Source organism: Megalobrama amblycephala, linkage group LG18 (assembly GCF_018812025.1).
Source record: "Megalobrama amblycephala isolate DHTTF-2021 linkage group LG18, ASM1881202v1, whole genome shotgun sequence".
Classification (NCBI taxonomy): Eukaryota; Metazoa; Chordata; class Actinopteri; order Cypriniformes; family Xenocyprididae; genus Megalobrama; species Megalobrama amblycephala.
The window spans coordinates 2,719,591-2,736,528 of record NC_063061.1 but is presented as its reverse complement, the minus strand read 5'-3'; the positions used below and the strand labels follow the sequence as shown (position 1 = coordinate 2,736,528).

At 36.9% G+C, this 16,938-nt stretch overlaps 1 protein-coding gene across 3 annotated transcripts; it reads right to left on the bottom strand.

Annotated features, from left to right (window-relative positions):
• Positions 1-6,832: 6,832 nt before the first annotated feature.
• pitx1 (paired-like homeodomain 1) lies at positions 6,833-16,677 on the bottom strand. 3 transcript variants are annotated; one of them, XM_048166661.1, is made up of 4 exons: positions 14,743-16,677; positions 10,141-10,248; positions 9,252-9,454; positions 6,833-7,956 (listed from the first exon to the last, which is right to left on the bottom strand). In XM_048166661.1, exons 2-4 carry the CDS (start codon positions 10,241-10,243, stop codon positions 7,408-7,410), a joined length of 855 nt encoding a protein of 284 aa, XP_048022618.1. In that variant the 5' UTR covers positions 10,244-10,248; positions 14,743-16,677; the 3' UTR covers positions 6,833-7,407. The 3 variants fall into 3 exon arrangements, with proteins under 3 accessions (XP_048022618.1, XP_048022617.1, XP_048022616.1); XM_048166660.1 differs by lacking the exon at positions 14,743-16,677 and adding an exon at positions 13,313-13,584; XM_048166659.1 differs by lacking the exon at positions 14,743-16,677 and having other exon boundaries at positions 10,141-11,521.
• Between the last annotated feature and the right edge of the window lie 261 nt (positions 16,678-16,938).

The following is a 16,938-nucleotide window of genomic DNA, read 5'->3' as shown; positions in this document are numbered from 1 at the left end:
TTTATTTTGTTTGCTGTGTGATACATGAGGAGTTTTATGAATGTGATTTGGCTCAAAAAGTGACCATAAAATACACTATAAAATAATCATAAAGGTATTTTATTTGTGAACTGTAATCCAGATCTTCTGCTTTGAGAAAAACACTGAAATTCAAGTCTTTATTTCTCGATGTTCGTCTCCATCCAGTCAAATGCCACACTTGTTAAAAATTCAAACTTTGCCGCATCAGGAAGCATTGCAACAAAGGATTTACATCAGTGATATCAAACGCTCACCTGTTTCATTTAAAGTTTATTTTGTGCATTCATTTTCTCAATAAAATTACTAGTTTGAATATTTGGTATCAATATTTTCATGAGAGGACCGATCCTCTCCATACAACGTCAGTGTCACGGTGTTCATACTTGTTTGCACACTTACACCTGCGTGTCTTAATCACTGAGACTGATGATGAAAAGCAGGCAGCCAGACAGAAATGGCAGCATGAAAGTGTCCTACATGTGAGTCTCACGCGTCACACCCATCGAGGACGATCTCTCCTGTGCCACACAGATAGTGTGATCATAAACTGCAAAACTAGCCAAAGGACGGGGGAAAAGACATTACCATAGCTACTGTACTTTAGGAAGTGAAAAAATAGTTCATTATTTTTAACACGTTAAACAGCAAACATTAATTGCGGAAAAGATGAGATCAAATAACTAAAACATTACATAAACAGGCATATGATCTCTTCGAGTATGATTATAGCAAGTGTAGATTCAGTCAAAAGGAGTTTTGCAGTTAGTACCAGCATGGTATTAATAACTTCTTGTTTCATTTAGTGTTCCCATTGATCACTTTGCTGGGCAGTTGCACTAAGTTGAGCTCTGCTTTGTCTCTTGTGTTTTTTCTGGAAATCACCAGCTTTAACTGAAAATGAATGATGTCCGTTCGCATTCTCGTGGAAAATCACTGTCAGTGTGATTACCTCCTTTACACCCACACCAACACTTCACTAACCCTGGGTGTTGTGGTCAATCGAAGCTAGGGAGTTAACATGTCCTGCGATGGAAAACATATTCTTTGGGAAGTCTAGTCTGGCATTGCTTGCAAGAATAATATTTCTTCCCTTCTGCAGAAGTCAAATGATGTGGTGTTTGGGATTAACCAGAGCAATCAAACAAGTTCAGAGCAACTCTTACATGATGTCCTTCCATTTAAATTAATATTAATGGGTTAAATTTCAAACCCAGCTGCATTGGTCCCTCTCTCTGGCCGCCGATTTAAAAGCCAATTGCTTTAGTCCTATATGATGAACAAACTGTGCCTTGGCCTCCGATGACATACTGGCTTTCTCCCCGGAGCTGACCCAGAGCATTCATACATTCAAAGGGAGAAAATTACAGTGGGTTCTGATTATTGTACTGCCAAAGGCTCCGCTCCCCAGAAATACTGCCATGCTCATTATGTCTGACTGAAAGATCTCTTCTACAAATAGGTCAAGCAAGAAGTGCACAGTCCAACCAATAAGCTTGCAGAGACCTACCTATCAGTGATGACCAGTAGACGTCTGGATCTGGTCTGGCCTGTTGAGTCCAGGGGTGAGTCGGTTCGCCTCAGGGTCCTGTGCAGTCGTACCAGTTGCACCGCCCTACGGACGGCCCTGACTAAACCCATCTGTCCTTCTAGGAAAGTCAAGTATCCTGCCTTCTCTTGTGTTCCCTGCCCATATCCACCAGACACTTCATCCCATTGCAGAAATGTAGTACTATTAAATGGTCAGTTCTCCAAGGTCTTACTCAATACTGGTAGCCCCGAGACACTAGTACATGATGGACTTATTCCTGAAGATGAACACATTAGTATGCCGTGTGCATGGAGAGCAGACTTTGACTGATGGTTTCGTTGAATGTTTCAACTAAACCCTGAATAGCATGCTGCACAAATTTGTTTCCAAGTCAAGGGCAGACAGGCACCTTACCTCAGGGATGGGCAGAGATCCACAGTTTTGCTCCAACCCTAATCAAACACACCTGAACAAGCTCATCAAGGTCTTCAGGATTACTAGAAAGCTACAGGCAGGTGAGTTTGATCAAGGTTGGAGCTAAACACTGCAGGACAGTGGATGTTAAGGGTTGCCCAGCCCTGCCTTTTCTAGTAGTTGTGCACCTCCAAGACCTCCATAAGTTTCTCCCCATTTGGTTTGTTGTATGGTCAACAGGTGAGAGGACCTCTGCATCTGCTAAAAGAACTGACTTCACTGGTCAGGGGAACATTAAAAAGGCCCATCAGTCTAAGAAAACCTGCTATGATAAGAGTACCAGGGAAGGGATCCTTTGTTCCTGGCCAAAAAGTGCTACTCTTGCTGTCCACCAATGGAAGCAAGTTGCTAGTTAGGTGGCATAGACCTTGCAAGAAAAGCAGCTTCACCTATGAGATCTTCAGCAAAACCTCTATATTAACCTGATTAAGGAAGTCCACCCCAGAGTTGAGCCAGTAAGTACACAACTCTACATGATGTCATCCTCAGGCCCTCCAAGAAAATTATCATAGCCTTGAACATCTGATAAATGTGCTTAAAGATGAATGGGATATTATGCGCTCCATGTGTCATTGAACATCCATTAGGGAGTGGTGTAGTCTCATTGTGCTGGTCTCCAAAACTGATGGCAGACTTTTACATTGACTTGTAAGCAGTGTGAGTGAGCTTTCGAGGGCCTAATAGACGTGGTGTGTGGAGACTTTGTGCTGCTCAGCCCAGAAACTGTTCGTTTTGGACTGGGGCTGTGCTACTAAAGAAAAAAGAAGGAGATTGCAGACTGCTGGTATTCCTGAGCCAGAAACTGTTTCCCCGAGGGGCACGATACAGTTGAGAAGGAGTGCTTGGCTCTCGATTCCCTCCATTACTACCTTTGTGCTAGAGAAGGACCATCGAGCTGTACAAACACGCCCTGCTCCCGCCCGACACTTTCACCCTAAAATACCATCAGTGAACAAGTTGTAAAGGATGTAGATAAAGTGAATTTTTTCTTGAATGTTGTTAGAGGGGCCAAAGTGAAATGTGACACGGTCTGCTGGCATGCGAGAAAATAAAAGAAATGCACTGCCAATGAGCGTCCGCCATTCTTTCGATTTCTAGATTTGTATCTCCAGTCGATCCATGACACTACATAGGTGGTGACACATTCAAACTTTATTTCCTGCTTTAGCCTATGTGTCATGTCCGTTTTAACTCCGAAGCCCAAGTTTGCCACAGATCCTGTGGTCACCCCTGTATACCTACATCCTTCTCTTATTCCTGTTCCAGGTTAAACGTGCTGTTTACACCTGGTATTAAGATGCATTTTGGTCGATCAGATCACAAGTGGACACTAAATACAGGTGTAAAGGGGGTCTAAAACGTCTTGAACTTGTTCACTTTCAATTACTTCCAGAGGTAATCGAAAACCGCATCCAATCCAAATCGAGTTCTTCAGAGTGTGGCGCCGGTTTAACGAGCCTGCAGTTGCTGCTTCGCCCCGTAATTGCTGCCTGCAACTATTTTGGTTTAATATTTATCGTTCAATTGGCTGTTTTACTTTTTTTCATGGATTCTCTTGGTCCAAACCTCCTGAATTATGGGTTTTTAATTTCACCAGTGTGAATATATACCTCATATAGAGGTGCAAATGTAACGCAGGATGCTAGTGTTTGTTTTGTGTTTGATAAAGCAAGTGGTTTTATGTTTATATGAGGTTATCGGTCCTTTCAGTAATTTATAACATCTCAAATTTCCCCTAGAGTTCTCCTTCCCCAAATTTCCTCATTGCACTAAAATGCAACTTTTAGAAGTAGATTTGGAATGTAATTAATTCTTAACACTCTTTCAATACAGACTGGCAATAGCCGAAGATTTAGCAGCTTGGCAGAGCAGATTAGGTGGTCTGTAGCCTATAAGTCATGGTAAATATATTGAGATGAAGGGCCTAAACGCAGTTTCTCTTTCATTAGTTCTGAAAAGCAGCAGGATGAAACCCAATCAGAGTAAGTAACTCTTTCAGGCCACTGCGCTATCACAGAACAGCTCGGTTAATCATTCCCCGAAGACATGATAATAGCCAGTTTTGTGAGTCTATAAAAAGCCTTCATGGCAAGACTGGTTTGCTGCAGGGTTAGTTAGATATGCAAGTATTTTAAATGGTGTCTTTACGTTGTGTAAAATCTTATTTTATTTTTTTGGGCTGCATTGCATACATTTGCTCTTTGGTGGTTTATATTGTTTTTTTTTTTTTTTGCTGACATTGGAGATCTTACTGCTCAACTATGTTTTAATTCATTTGTGCTATGTCTTTAGCAAACTATAATTTTTTATTTGTCTCTAACATGGGGTATTACTTATGGATAATATCCCATGCTATTATCTAAAAGGGTGATTCTGAGTAAACATTGGCTGTTGTCGAGTATTTGGTATTCACTTACGTCCTTATGTTGCTTCTTGTGAATTCCATGTGATTTAATTATTCCGCATTGCTCTTTTTGATGTTTTTTATTATTATTATTTTATTATTATTTATTCTACGTCTTTTCAATCAATGCTGGGGGTTTTCTGTCTTATCGACTGTTCCATCTTCCTCTGACAAACCTTTGTGTTTGCTGTGACAGAATTATTACATAATATCTCCCATTACAAAGTACAGTGGCGATTGTACTTTATAACATACTCTTTTGATGTTTACCTCGATGGATTATGATTAAACATACACGTCGCTTAAATTTTAAGTGCAATATTTAAAGCAAAATATTGTCTTTCATTGTCATAACTTTGTTAGGTTGTTACAGCACGAACTGATTGTTAAATTAGAGGACAAGCTGACTGTGCCAGAGAAGATTTCACATTATTGTTATTAGCCTATATTGTAAAAAAAATTGTTTTTTTTTTTCCTGATCTGACCGTTCCGAATTACTGTCGTTAGTGTAACCCAATTTAGTCAAGTTGATTCAGTGATTAAAAAAAACTGTTAATTTAGATGTTAGAACATTTTAGATTATCAGATGAAATATTATTATATATATATATATATATATATATATATCAAATATATATATATATATATATATATATATATATATATATATATATATATATATATATATATATATCAAATAGTCTACGATAATGCTAAAAATGGACGTATGTAAAATATAGTTGAACACATTTTCACATCAATATAGTGTCTTTTTTTATTAAATTGATTTATATTGAAAACTGTGAAGGCAATAAATACACGCAATATAACCATTTAGGTAATTATAACCCACTACACTGAATTTTAAGAATACACCTAATTGAGACCATATGATCATTAATGCTCATTAAGGGGATCTTTCTAAACCGCAGCGGCTTTAATTGATCGAGACATAAAAGGTGCCAAAGAATGGATTTCTTAAGAGACTGATGAAGATTGATTTGAATGATTATTTAAACATGTTTAAGTGACATGCATTGTCTCCTTATCATAAGCGATTGGAATTGACTTCATATCAGTGATTGATTAATCAGCTGTTGAGCTAAATTAGCTAAAGAAACAAAGTTACTATTCAAGTAGGCTATTGCACATCATAAATTAAATATCGCTGATATATATTTTTGAAAATGCTTAAAGTTGCTTTAAAATGGCTGTATAAAAATGAGAATAAAACGCGAAACATTTTACGGAAATATTTTCTGTTTGTTCGACGATGCGATTAATTTTTCGCAGCATTACTTGCAGAATTCTTCATGCTATTTAAATCTAAACTCTAAAAGCCTGCTTTAGATCTGATCTAATCCGATCTACTATAATTTGCACGACACATCGATGGGAGAAAAAGTCATGTAGCCTAATTAGGCTGATTATTAGAATTTTGCTTTTGTTTAAAACATCTCAGTGTTATTTCATTGTTCCTCAAGTTTAGGCTACTAAGTATAAATACATCTGATGAAGTGCTTTCAAGAATTATTATAATAAGTGAATTATAACAATCTAACGCGCGTTTATAAGAACCGAGACGAGCTTTAGTTCGCCAGATTCTCGTCGAGAGGAGGTTTGACATTGTCCTCCTCGGTATGTGATGTTCACTTTCTTTCAGACAGACGCTTGTTTGAATTGGGGAATGGGTTTAACGCGTCCTTGAAAGGCATGTCAACATTGTGCAGTGAACTCATTCTGTTAGCCTAACCAGAGGAAGTGACCATTAACACGGGCCTCTCGAAGTCGACCTTTCGGGAAATTAAAGGCCTTATTATCAGTGGAAAAGGATCAGTAGTATTAGGGAAAACATCAGTTACGACAGACCTATCATCTAAATGCACCTAAATACACACATACCGATAAAAACAGTCACTTAATGTGGCAAACCGTGATAAGAAATTGATTTTCAAGTTTGCCTTTCTCTCTTTCATCCTAAAGGTAAAATTGGATATAATTGCACGCTTTAGAAATCATTTAGTGTAATCAAGCAATATGCTGGAGAATAAAAACAAGGACAATGGAATATAATGTCAAACATCATGTTGTCTATATTACGATGTCAAGCTTCACATACAGAAGTTGAACTTGCGCGGAACTGAATTTGCTCACAAGCAAAACACGGGAAAATAGTTTTGAGAATTTAAATAAATAATCAGTTTAGATGCACAGGGGTTTTTAGCTGGGCTAATTTAGTTAATAAATAAATGCTTGGATTTAATTTTTTTTTAGAGAAACAATATTAGTCAATTATAAGTGTATATTTAAGTACATTTTCGTTCATGCATACGCTGTCGGTTTTGTTTCATATAATCCAGCTAAAGCCCACATTCATCTACCCTTTTGACAAATTATTTTAGAAATTCTTTCTTTTGAGGTTTATTCAAACATTACCATAAACATAAGCACATTTTTTTCAATCAACATGAGTACAACATAAAGTTATAGCTTTGTTATTTTGTCTACACATTCATATAATTTTTTACAAAACTTTTTTTTTTTTTTTTCCACTGGGAGTAAGCATGCGGTAAATCTATCGACACAATGAAACAACTACGAGACTGTCGATGAGAGGCCACGAGGACAACACAACCTCTGCAGACACTTAATACAATAAGAGAACGGACTCACAAACACAACTTCAGACTAGTATAGCCTACTCAGCTTTACCATGACAGTGTGCTAATTAAGGTTGTGTTCATTGTTCCCACTTGGAGCATCATTTTCAGTTTTGTTCCACGTTTATATATATATATATATACAAAATGTATGAGTTTAACTTGTCTTCAGAACGTTGAAATCCAAATAATGGATTTAAATTGTTGTGCAAGTTTAGGTAAACACAGACAATCCACATATTCCATTGCAAAATGCCGAACGCATCTAATCCAGCATGGTTGTCATTTCTCCAGGTATCCGTTTACTGCAGTTTAATTCGTCAACTATTGTACTGACATGCGTTAAGACTCGAGCCGGGGCTCTGCAAACCGCTATATCCAAAAGATGGATGCTGCTTGGATTTCAGTCTTAACGTCGCGAGACTGGAGTTACAAGTGTCCCTGTACACGCTGTAAGGAGATCCCGGAGGTCCATACGGGCATGTCGACGAACTCATGGCCGGACTGATCGTGGAGCTCCCGATGCCGTTTAGATTGCCGATGTTATTCAGGCCGGTGGTCGGCATGCCAGGCACGGCGGAATGTCCCATCCCGGACGCCATGCTCATGGATGAGATTGAAGTTGGGGCTGAGAACATGGACTGGGATGTGAGGGGACTCATGGAATTAAAGAAGGTAAAGTTCTTTGTGGACAGTGGGGCCGGGGCCAGTCCTTTGTTGGTCCAGTTGTTGTAGGTGTACGCCGGATACACGTCATCATACGGCTGCATTAATCCGCTGAACTGGGGCAGGTAACTGTTCTTACACAAATCCATCTGCTGGTTGCGCTCCCTCTTTCTCCATTTCGCCCTTCGATTCTTGAACCAAACCTATGAAAAGGGACGCATTATTCAATCAACAGATGCTATTAAACAGATCGGAACGTTCACTCAAAGCAGTTCACAGTAATAATCATAAAACATTTCTTGCTGGCTGTAGAGGCAGGTCATTTGCAAAATAGTTAAGATTGAGATAGATGTATACTTTTGTTATGCGAAAAGCTACACTCTAAAAATGCTGTGTAAAAAACAACCCAATTTGTGTTGAAAATGGACATACCCAGCGTTAAATGTTTGCCCAACCTGCTGGGTAGTTTTATTTAACCCAACTATTGTTTAAAAATTACTATATTGCTTGCTTAAAATGAACCCAAAGTATTTTGGAAATTAACATTTATTAATAAGTTCAATGAATAATAATTAAACAATACACATTTATTAAATTGCTTTTTAATAAATGTTCACCTTTTGATTATTATTGTTGCCTCTAGTAATTATGTGTCTGATTTTTAATTTCCAACCTATTTTGGGTTCATTTTATAGTCATTTTTAATCAATAGTTGAGTTAAATAAAACTGCCCAGCAGATTGGTCAAACATTTAACCCAATCACTGGGTTTGTCCTTTTTCAACCCAACTTGGGTTGTTTTTAACCCAGCATTTTTAGAGTGTACTTAACTGATCATTTTAAATATCAGCGAGATTATATTTTTCATAAGCAGCATTTTAAAAAGGTTTGAAAATTTGAAAATGAATGGCATGTAAAAGTCAAAAACTGTAATACATTTACTTGTCGATAAATTAAACCAACAGTAAAATGTCCGACATTTGACGAACTGTTCATTTTTCATTATAAATCTCCTCATTATGAAAATTGCAAATCTGGGTCAGAATCTGGTTCTGGAATACTTTGGAATTTTCTAAAAGATCGACCTGCAAAGAAATATATCGCTGAACAAAACTCAGTGCCTCACTTCGTGGCCTGGAAGTATTTTGATCCTTTAAAATATAATGAAAACGAATCCTCACGTTTCGTAGGCCTATGTGAAAAATTATATATTTTTCAAATTCATAACAAAATACGTAGACCAGAGAATATTCAGTCAACAATTGACAAAAAAGAAACACTTTTTAGAACTGATGAGACTCTACGATTTATTTAGCTAATTAAATGTGTAATATTACGTTTAATTTTATTTTGTGATTGCTCTGTCGAAATAAGTAGACTAAGATGTTTCTTCAGTTTTGGCTTGAAACATATCCAGGGTTGTCCTGTATCCTAAAATGTTGTGTTTATCACGCAAATGTCCTGATTGTTTTATATTGTTAGGATATGTGTTATCTTACCCGGACTCGGGCCTCGGTGAGGTTGGTCCACACCGCGATCTCCTCCCGGGTGCTCATGTCCGGGTATCGATTCCTCTGGAAAGTGGCTTCCAGCTCCTGCAGCTGCTGGCTGGTGAAGTGAGTCCTCTGCCGTCTTTGCTTCTTTTTCTTGGACTCATCCGCATTTCCGTCGTCACTTCTCTGCTCGACAGACCTCTCCTTTTCTGGGGAGAATAATTTTGAGGTGATATCTGGTGCTCAGTCGCACCTATTTTTGCCAGAGGTTTGGAAGGAGACGGACACAAAACGGGAGCCGGACAAAAGGGAATCATGTAATGATTCGGATGCACACTGCTCGTCAATCCACAAATATGCAAACATGTCTTATTAAAGTGTGTGTCGAACGGGACCTATTTGCACAGAGTACGGCTACGTTAAGAAGTTATAGGCCTATGCAGTGGAAAAGTACTTTCGCCCATGTTTTAAATTCAGGCCTAGTTCATTGTTGTTTACAACACCTAGACTACCTTCATGTAAAGATCTGCAGTTTATACAACAGAGTCATAAATATGCATTTAATTGTATTATTTACAAAAGTGGGAATTTATAGAAACCATATAGAATTTTTTTAAGGACGTAATATCTGTAGTGTAAACGTGAGTTTATATTTAGTTTTTAAGGTTGCAACAAGCACTGCACGGCTTCTGCAAAATCAGGCTGTAAAAACAGCTAAACAGTTAAATTGTTTAGTGGCCTACTAAAACAAAACATTAAAATATGTTAGGTATTTAAGGCAAACATATTTTCAACACATGTAAATGTAGCCTATGCCTTTAAAGGCTTGTTTGCATGTATTTTCGCTACATGGTCAATCGATGTATGTGTATGTAAATGATGATATTTGCTTTACCTGCGGTTTCATTATCTGAAGACTCGCTGCTCGTGTTCTCTATCGTTTCTCTGGTGCTGTTGCTTCTCGGCAGATGAAAAGATGAGGCCATGTCCAAATTCATTCCACCTTTAAAACAATCATGCGTGTTACAAAACCTCTTCCAGCGAGCGTCAGTATACTTGCTAAGCAATCCACTCCGATTTTCTAATGAATAGACACGTGGACAGCCAGCGATCTCGTGCAATATTGTCCTCAGAAGCGCCGCAGATATATTCCTGAAGAGTAGATGTTGTTGTGAACGAATGGAGGTGCGGGCAGCGGCTAACAGCAGGACCCACCCATCCTCTTCCCCGCGTCCACTCTCAGTCCCACCCACAAAGTAAAATAATTTTTTATTCATACAAGTAAAGTAAAACTTCTCAGCTGAGCTTCTGGCGATATCGCTGCAGCTTGTGTTAAACAGTGTTTTGGACTCAGGCTGCAGCGCCATGAACAGTAGAGGCTGTTACCTGAACAAACTACTGATATATTCGCTTTTACAGACATGTTCAACCGCACAGAAAACACCTTAACCATAAAATCAGTTTACCGCGCTTTCTGCAGATAGATGTGGCCCTTTAGACACTGATCCGCGCGCCATAATTACCGTTAGTTATATTTTACATCAAGGATATTCTATTGTGTGCATGAAGCAATTATCAATTGCGTGCAGTTTAATAAAAGCCACTGAAGCAAAGTCAGTAGCCTACTAAATGTTAAAATTAAAAAATAGGCTAAGAGCATTTGTTCAGTAGTTTGGCTTTTGGTGTTTTGAATACTGCGACTGGTCGGAACCAGCAAACCAAACGTTGAGGTTCATGAAAACATTATATTGAATTATTACACTGAATGAATGCTTAGGACTAATGCATTAATATTAGTATTATCTACGAAAAATGACTATCACCACTATCGCCCAAACATGAGGTAACACAACCTAAAATTGCCACTAATATGAAATATAATATGGGCTTATTGTGACAGTTTCATTGTCACTCAGAAACAGAAAACTCTCACGTCTGATTGTTCTGTGGGTTTTCTGAAGGCAGTGGCGCCTGATGGATGGTGAGAATATGATGATGCTCGACGGGGAATGATCATCCCTTAAGAAAATTAACCATGTTTTCTAATAGTAAAACCATGTTTTTTGGCGTAATGACTACCACAACAAAATATATAACCACAACTAAACCATGGTTTTTGTAGCCAAACCATGGTTATTCGTGGTTACCATGGAGTAACTAAGAACCATGTTTTTTTTTCGTAAGGGTATGGAAGATATGAAAAGCGCCTTTTCTAAATGTTCATGGCACAACCTTCTCAAATTAATTATTTAGAAAATTCCACAATTCATACACTGCAGATTATTCATATTATTATTTTAAAAACAAGCCTACGGATCTGAACTATTTTATATGAATACATTATTATCATATAACAAATATTATCATTCACGGAGAAAACATTTAGTTTTCTGCATTTTCTTCCATAGACAATTAACAGAAATAATAATATTTGGGATCTGACAGCAGAATGCACTTTTTTTCATCCTTTGATATAAACTGACCCATATCCGCGGTATTTAATTGTAAAATTTAAACATACACTTAAATAACCTTCCCAATGAAAATACCAAAAACACCATCGTGCAAGAGGACCAAAAGATTGTGTTTTGTTTGTTTTTTTGGCCTGCAGATGAATTGTACAGTCTGTTCTATAAAGCCATCTGCAATTCTATAATGACAATGCGTGCGAATTATGGAAATAACAGAAAAAAATTTAATAATGGCGTCCTCAGTACATCCTATTTTCAAGAAATTAGCATTATTTAAATAGTAGTTTAATTCAAGCAAATACATGTAAATAAGTCAGTTGCTTTAAGTTTAAACACACTGAAGGACAGAAGTGTGGAGTCACAGTTAGCCCGATAACATCTGAAGAGTGTGAACTGACATCAAACAAGCGATCAGAGGATGAGGAGCTCATGTATTTACATATTTCAGCCATTTTTATGTTTATTTGGGTTCTTTGCAGTCACAGCATCACTTTAACATCTCTCAGTCCCGTTTATTAGATCCTGAAGCAAAACAAAGAAGTCTAAAGAGAAGATGTGCATGCAAAGCCAACTTAAAGACAAAACATTTTCATTTTCTCTCTTAATGAAAGCGCATATTGCCAGTTCAGCTTTTTTAGGTTTTAGACAATTTACTGATTGACTAAATAACCCAGATATTATTGGACAAAGATATAAATAATAATATTCTATGAACAATAAATTGTAATTGAATATTTTAAGACAGTGGATTAGAAGACTTTAAATAAATGGATGGAGGATGTTATTATAACGACAATGTAACAAACAACTTGTCTAGTCATGACCGCTACTTCGTTGGAAATAAACATAGGCTATTTATTATTATTATTATTATTATTATTATTATTAAAAAGAAGAAGTAGAAGAACAGTCGTGAAGTATTCATGCGTATAGGCGCCGAATATAATTGTGCTGTATTATTAAAAAGTGCATTTACAACCGTTTGCACCAATAAATCATGTGAATTTATTTTGAATAATACTGAATAATAAGCATTTATTTATAGCAATGCGCAAATACGCCAGATGGTTAAGTGTATAGGCTTAAATCATTTGAGAACTGAAATGCTAAGATTTTATTTGGAAAACACTCGAGCTCACACACACACACACACACACACACACACACATTTTCCAAACGTTTGCACAACGTGACAGTGTCCTAAAATAGACTAAAACATACTAAAATCACAACGCTGTTTTGTTAAATGATGACCACCACCTTCGTGAAGTATGTAGGCCTGAAGGACGGAGTATCGTGTCTGACACTATATCAAAACTCCGAAAAGAGCCGCAGTGCACGAGCTGCAAACTCCAGCGGTCATACTGGACACTATATGCAAAACACGCGCCTGTTATTCTGTTACATGCATAGTCATTGTTTGTATATTCATTTATAAACATTTATATTAATTGCTTTGCATATGCAATAACCACACCACCATTTCAAGATTTATCGCGTTATAACAACCCATTATACAAAGCGAGAACAACACAAACTATGTTACACAGGCTGAGATAATAGATAAACAATATTAAGCGACGAATAATGACTCACGTGTCAGTTCTCTGAAAGGCTGTTTGTTTCCTTTTCTCGTGTGTTAAATCGTCTCCATTCATTTATAATATATAGTTCCTCAACTGTGTGGTTGTAAGCAACGTTCAAGTTTATGCGCAAGAAGATGCGCGGCACCGCAGCCTCTATCCGGTAGATGGAGTGACGTCACACCCGCACTCCGTCCGCATGACGTCACGCGCGCCTGATGGAGGATGAAGCTCTGCTGTAGAGTGATGAAGATGATATTTCAGATCGAGTGCACGAATTACTGTCACTGCCATCATCAGTGTGTGATGTTTTTATTTCGCACCGTGTTAGTTTATTTCCTGTACTTTCTTGTATTTTAATAGTAATATTTTAAAGTATTTTAATCGTTTTATGCTTTATATTGACTGAATGGAAATCTCTTATTTAATAATACGTTAGGAATAAAGATTATTTGAAGACAGTGAATGCTTCACATCATGCATTTAGTTCAGTATTAGATATCACATTTTTGTGAATGTGTTTATTATTACGTTTTAAAATAAGTTGCTTATATGGTCTTAAACGGATGGAATAAATGAATAAGTGCAAAACGATCATAAAACAAGATGCTTCAAATGAAAAAAACAAACAAATAAGTAAATAAAAATAAACATCGATTAATATAATATATATATATAATATAATTCATTAGTCTGTGCGTACTTGGACATCGTTGTCATGTTCAGTTCGTATATTCCTCTTATTATTTTTCCGAAATTATTGCCTAAATATTAATTAGGCTACATAGATACGTTAATCACAGATAATAACATTTCATATTGATTAACACGCACTGATTAAATATATTTTTAGCAAACTTTAATGAGTTCAACAGCAAACCCGAACCTTTTATATAAGCTCATGGTCACATTCCCAAAATCACAATTGATTTCTCATGTTATTTTATGACTTTAGCTACCAGAGTCTCAAGCTATGCAACAAATTAATTGCCTTCATTTATGTTGTTTTTCAATCAGTCATTAAATAAAAACATGAGGCTAAGGATGTCCTCAATATTTCTGACAGTACATGAAGTAACAAATGCAATTGAACATGTTGAATATCTAAGCGCTAACACGAAACTATCTATATTTTTAATATGTTTGTAATTTTTTTTTTGTATCTCACTAGAGTTGTGACACCAACACACCTGCCATTATGCAAATGAGGTAAATGCACCGACAAAGAGATTATTGTTTAACATTTCCCTCGATAAGGATTTACAAACGCAATGAGGAAAAGTCGACTCGTCCGAAACTGTACCACAGTGTTCATCAGAAGTATTTGTGCATCGACTGAGGTCATGAAAATAACACCACTTCTTTAAAACTGGTTTCCAAAGTCATCTATTGCCTGGTTGCTCTGAAAATGTGTTGTTTTAATCATAAGGGCTGGTGTCTTACCCGATCACACGAACACTTTCCCTCTGTTTATTTGCTGGGATTATTGTTTGACCTCCAGACTGAGTTTAGCACGAGCTCTGCTGGAATCTTCTCACTCTCAGAGCTTCTGTGTGCTGGAGATGACAGATCAAAACACTGACATGAGCTCTCTGCACATCTTGCGAGTGTATTGTGGGATATTCCCTGATTTGTTTGAATTAGAATTATTTGGTGCGATGTGTTATGCTTTGAGAAACTGTGTAAAAGTAGGAATAATGTCAGGAATGAGTAACGATGGGTCGCTGAATTATTGAAAATGCACATTATGAAGCGAAGTGGTCATGCATTATTTTACAATAATGAAGTAAATTATTCGGCTTATACAACGGGTATCAACCAAGACATTTTATGAGAGAAAGATAGCGTGTTTAAAAATCTCTCTTTCTTACACACACACTTTATTTAATCAACAATACATTGTAAATCATGCATTCAAATCAGCTTCAATCTCATCACAGGTATCAAAAGTTAGTTCTTCAACCACAAGATAGAGAATCTTATTAAAGCCTAGCCTACTGTAACTTAAAAGATTCTGTCATTCATTAAGTTATAATGATTAAATTCAACAACACCTCTTCAAGCCGTGAAAGATTAAGAGATTAAGAGATTGTTCGTCTGCAGTGTCTAATAATAGCGGAGTGTCACTATTTCAATAACAGCAAGATACTGCTCCGCTACTGACTCACGAAACTGACAACTAGTTTATGTGCGCGCGCGCGCGCGCGGGCTCGAGTGTGTGAGAGCGGGAGCGCGCAGGAAAAAGAGACAGGGCGCGATTGATAAAAATAATAATTTCGTGTAAAAAGAGAACGGATATTGTCATTTTTATCCTGTTGTTTGTCGTGTGTATTTGTTTGATCATTGTCTCTGTGGGTTATTTTGGCTGTGAAGATCTTTGAAATAATCTGGAAAATAAAATAAAGTGACCTGTAATTCGAGCACATTTTAAACTTTGCTAGAAAAATAAATGGTTGTCTCAAAATCATTATAATTAAAGTTAAAAATATTAATAATAGGCATAATAATTTTAATGTTGCAGGTCATGATTATAATGCCCTTTTTTCTTTGTTAATTGATATTATTATAGCTCTATAGAAACAGCCGCAGTAAATACAGCAGTGTTTTCATGATGTTGTGATGGAGGTCTGCAGGTTTCTCTGGTCAGAGGTGGACTGTGACAGGCCATAACTCCTGGAGACCTCTAAAGCTTTGACCTGTCTCTCCAGTAATATAATGAGAGGATGTTGGTCCAGTTCAAAGGGACAAATTTTACTGATTTGTCATGAAGAAAATGGTGTATTTTCCACTTCTCTCATTTTATTGCCAGTTTGATTCTGCATTCGTTGTCAAGTCTTTGGTATAATAATATAAGAAATGATCACACACGGTTTTTGTCGTTCATCATATGTACAATTCACACAAAAAATTTTGCTCCAGTATCCGTGTAATAGCTGATTTAAGCGACCATTCATGAAAACATTAGGTGAATCCTTATGTTTCCATAATTAGTAAAATATTAGAGATCTTTATAAGTCAAGCATTATTATTACTACTTTGCATTCATAGATAAGTAATTTGAACAAACTCCTAATCATTCAACTTCAGTAAGTATATTGTGCTGCAGACATGAATGAGACGTTCCCATTAAGCTCAAACGTTCAAAACGTCAGTTTTTTCAAAGAGGGTTTGTTTGGTTTGTTTTTTTTTTTACTCTAAAAAATCTTGGAATATTTTTCCTGGGTTGAGCATTTCGGGTGATTTTTTTTTTAGGTTATTTTTCCAGTGTTTGGGTAGTTTTTGTGTTACCCAGCTCCTGGGTCAGACGTAATAACCCAGGGGTTGAGTTGTTTATCGTGGGGTTTTAGCGCCTTCTTCAGGAGAGAACAGTGCAGCTCCGTCAAATTGGTGCATGTCTTCGGTAAAAAAATAAATAATAAATAATAAAATATTATTTTATCTAAAAGTTCGTTATTGTTCTGTATAGCGTTTAATTTTATGTAAAGTAACATACAGGGGCGCGATGTGGGTCACAAACGAGTGTCGCGCCGGAATTTTCGCGTGATGGAAACGCCCGATGCCCGATTGCATAAAATGTTATGATTTTATTCAAAAAGATAGAATATGAATACTTAGGATGTTAAAATATATTCTCAGAAT

Excerpts from the sequence above, each read along its gene's own strand:
- pitx1 (XM_048166659.1), bottom strand. The coding sequence starts at position 10,612 with ATGGCGCTGCAGCCTGAGTCCAAAACACTGTTTAACACAAGCTGCAGC. Across the intron at positions 9,455-10,140 it reads TTCAGATAATGAAACCGCAG|AAAAGGAGAGGTCTGTCGAG; the intron begins GTAAAGCAAATA and ends TATTCTCCCCAG. Across the intron at positions 7,957-9,251 it reads TCACCGAGGCCCGAGTCCGG|GTTTGGTTCAAGAATCGAAG; the intron begins GTAAGATAACAC and ends CCCTTTTCATAG.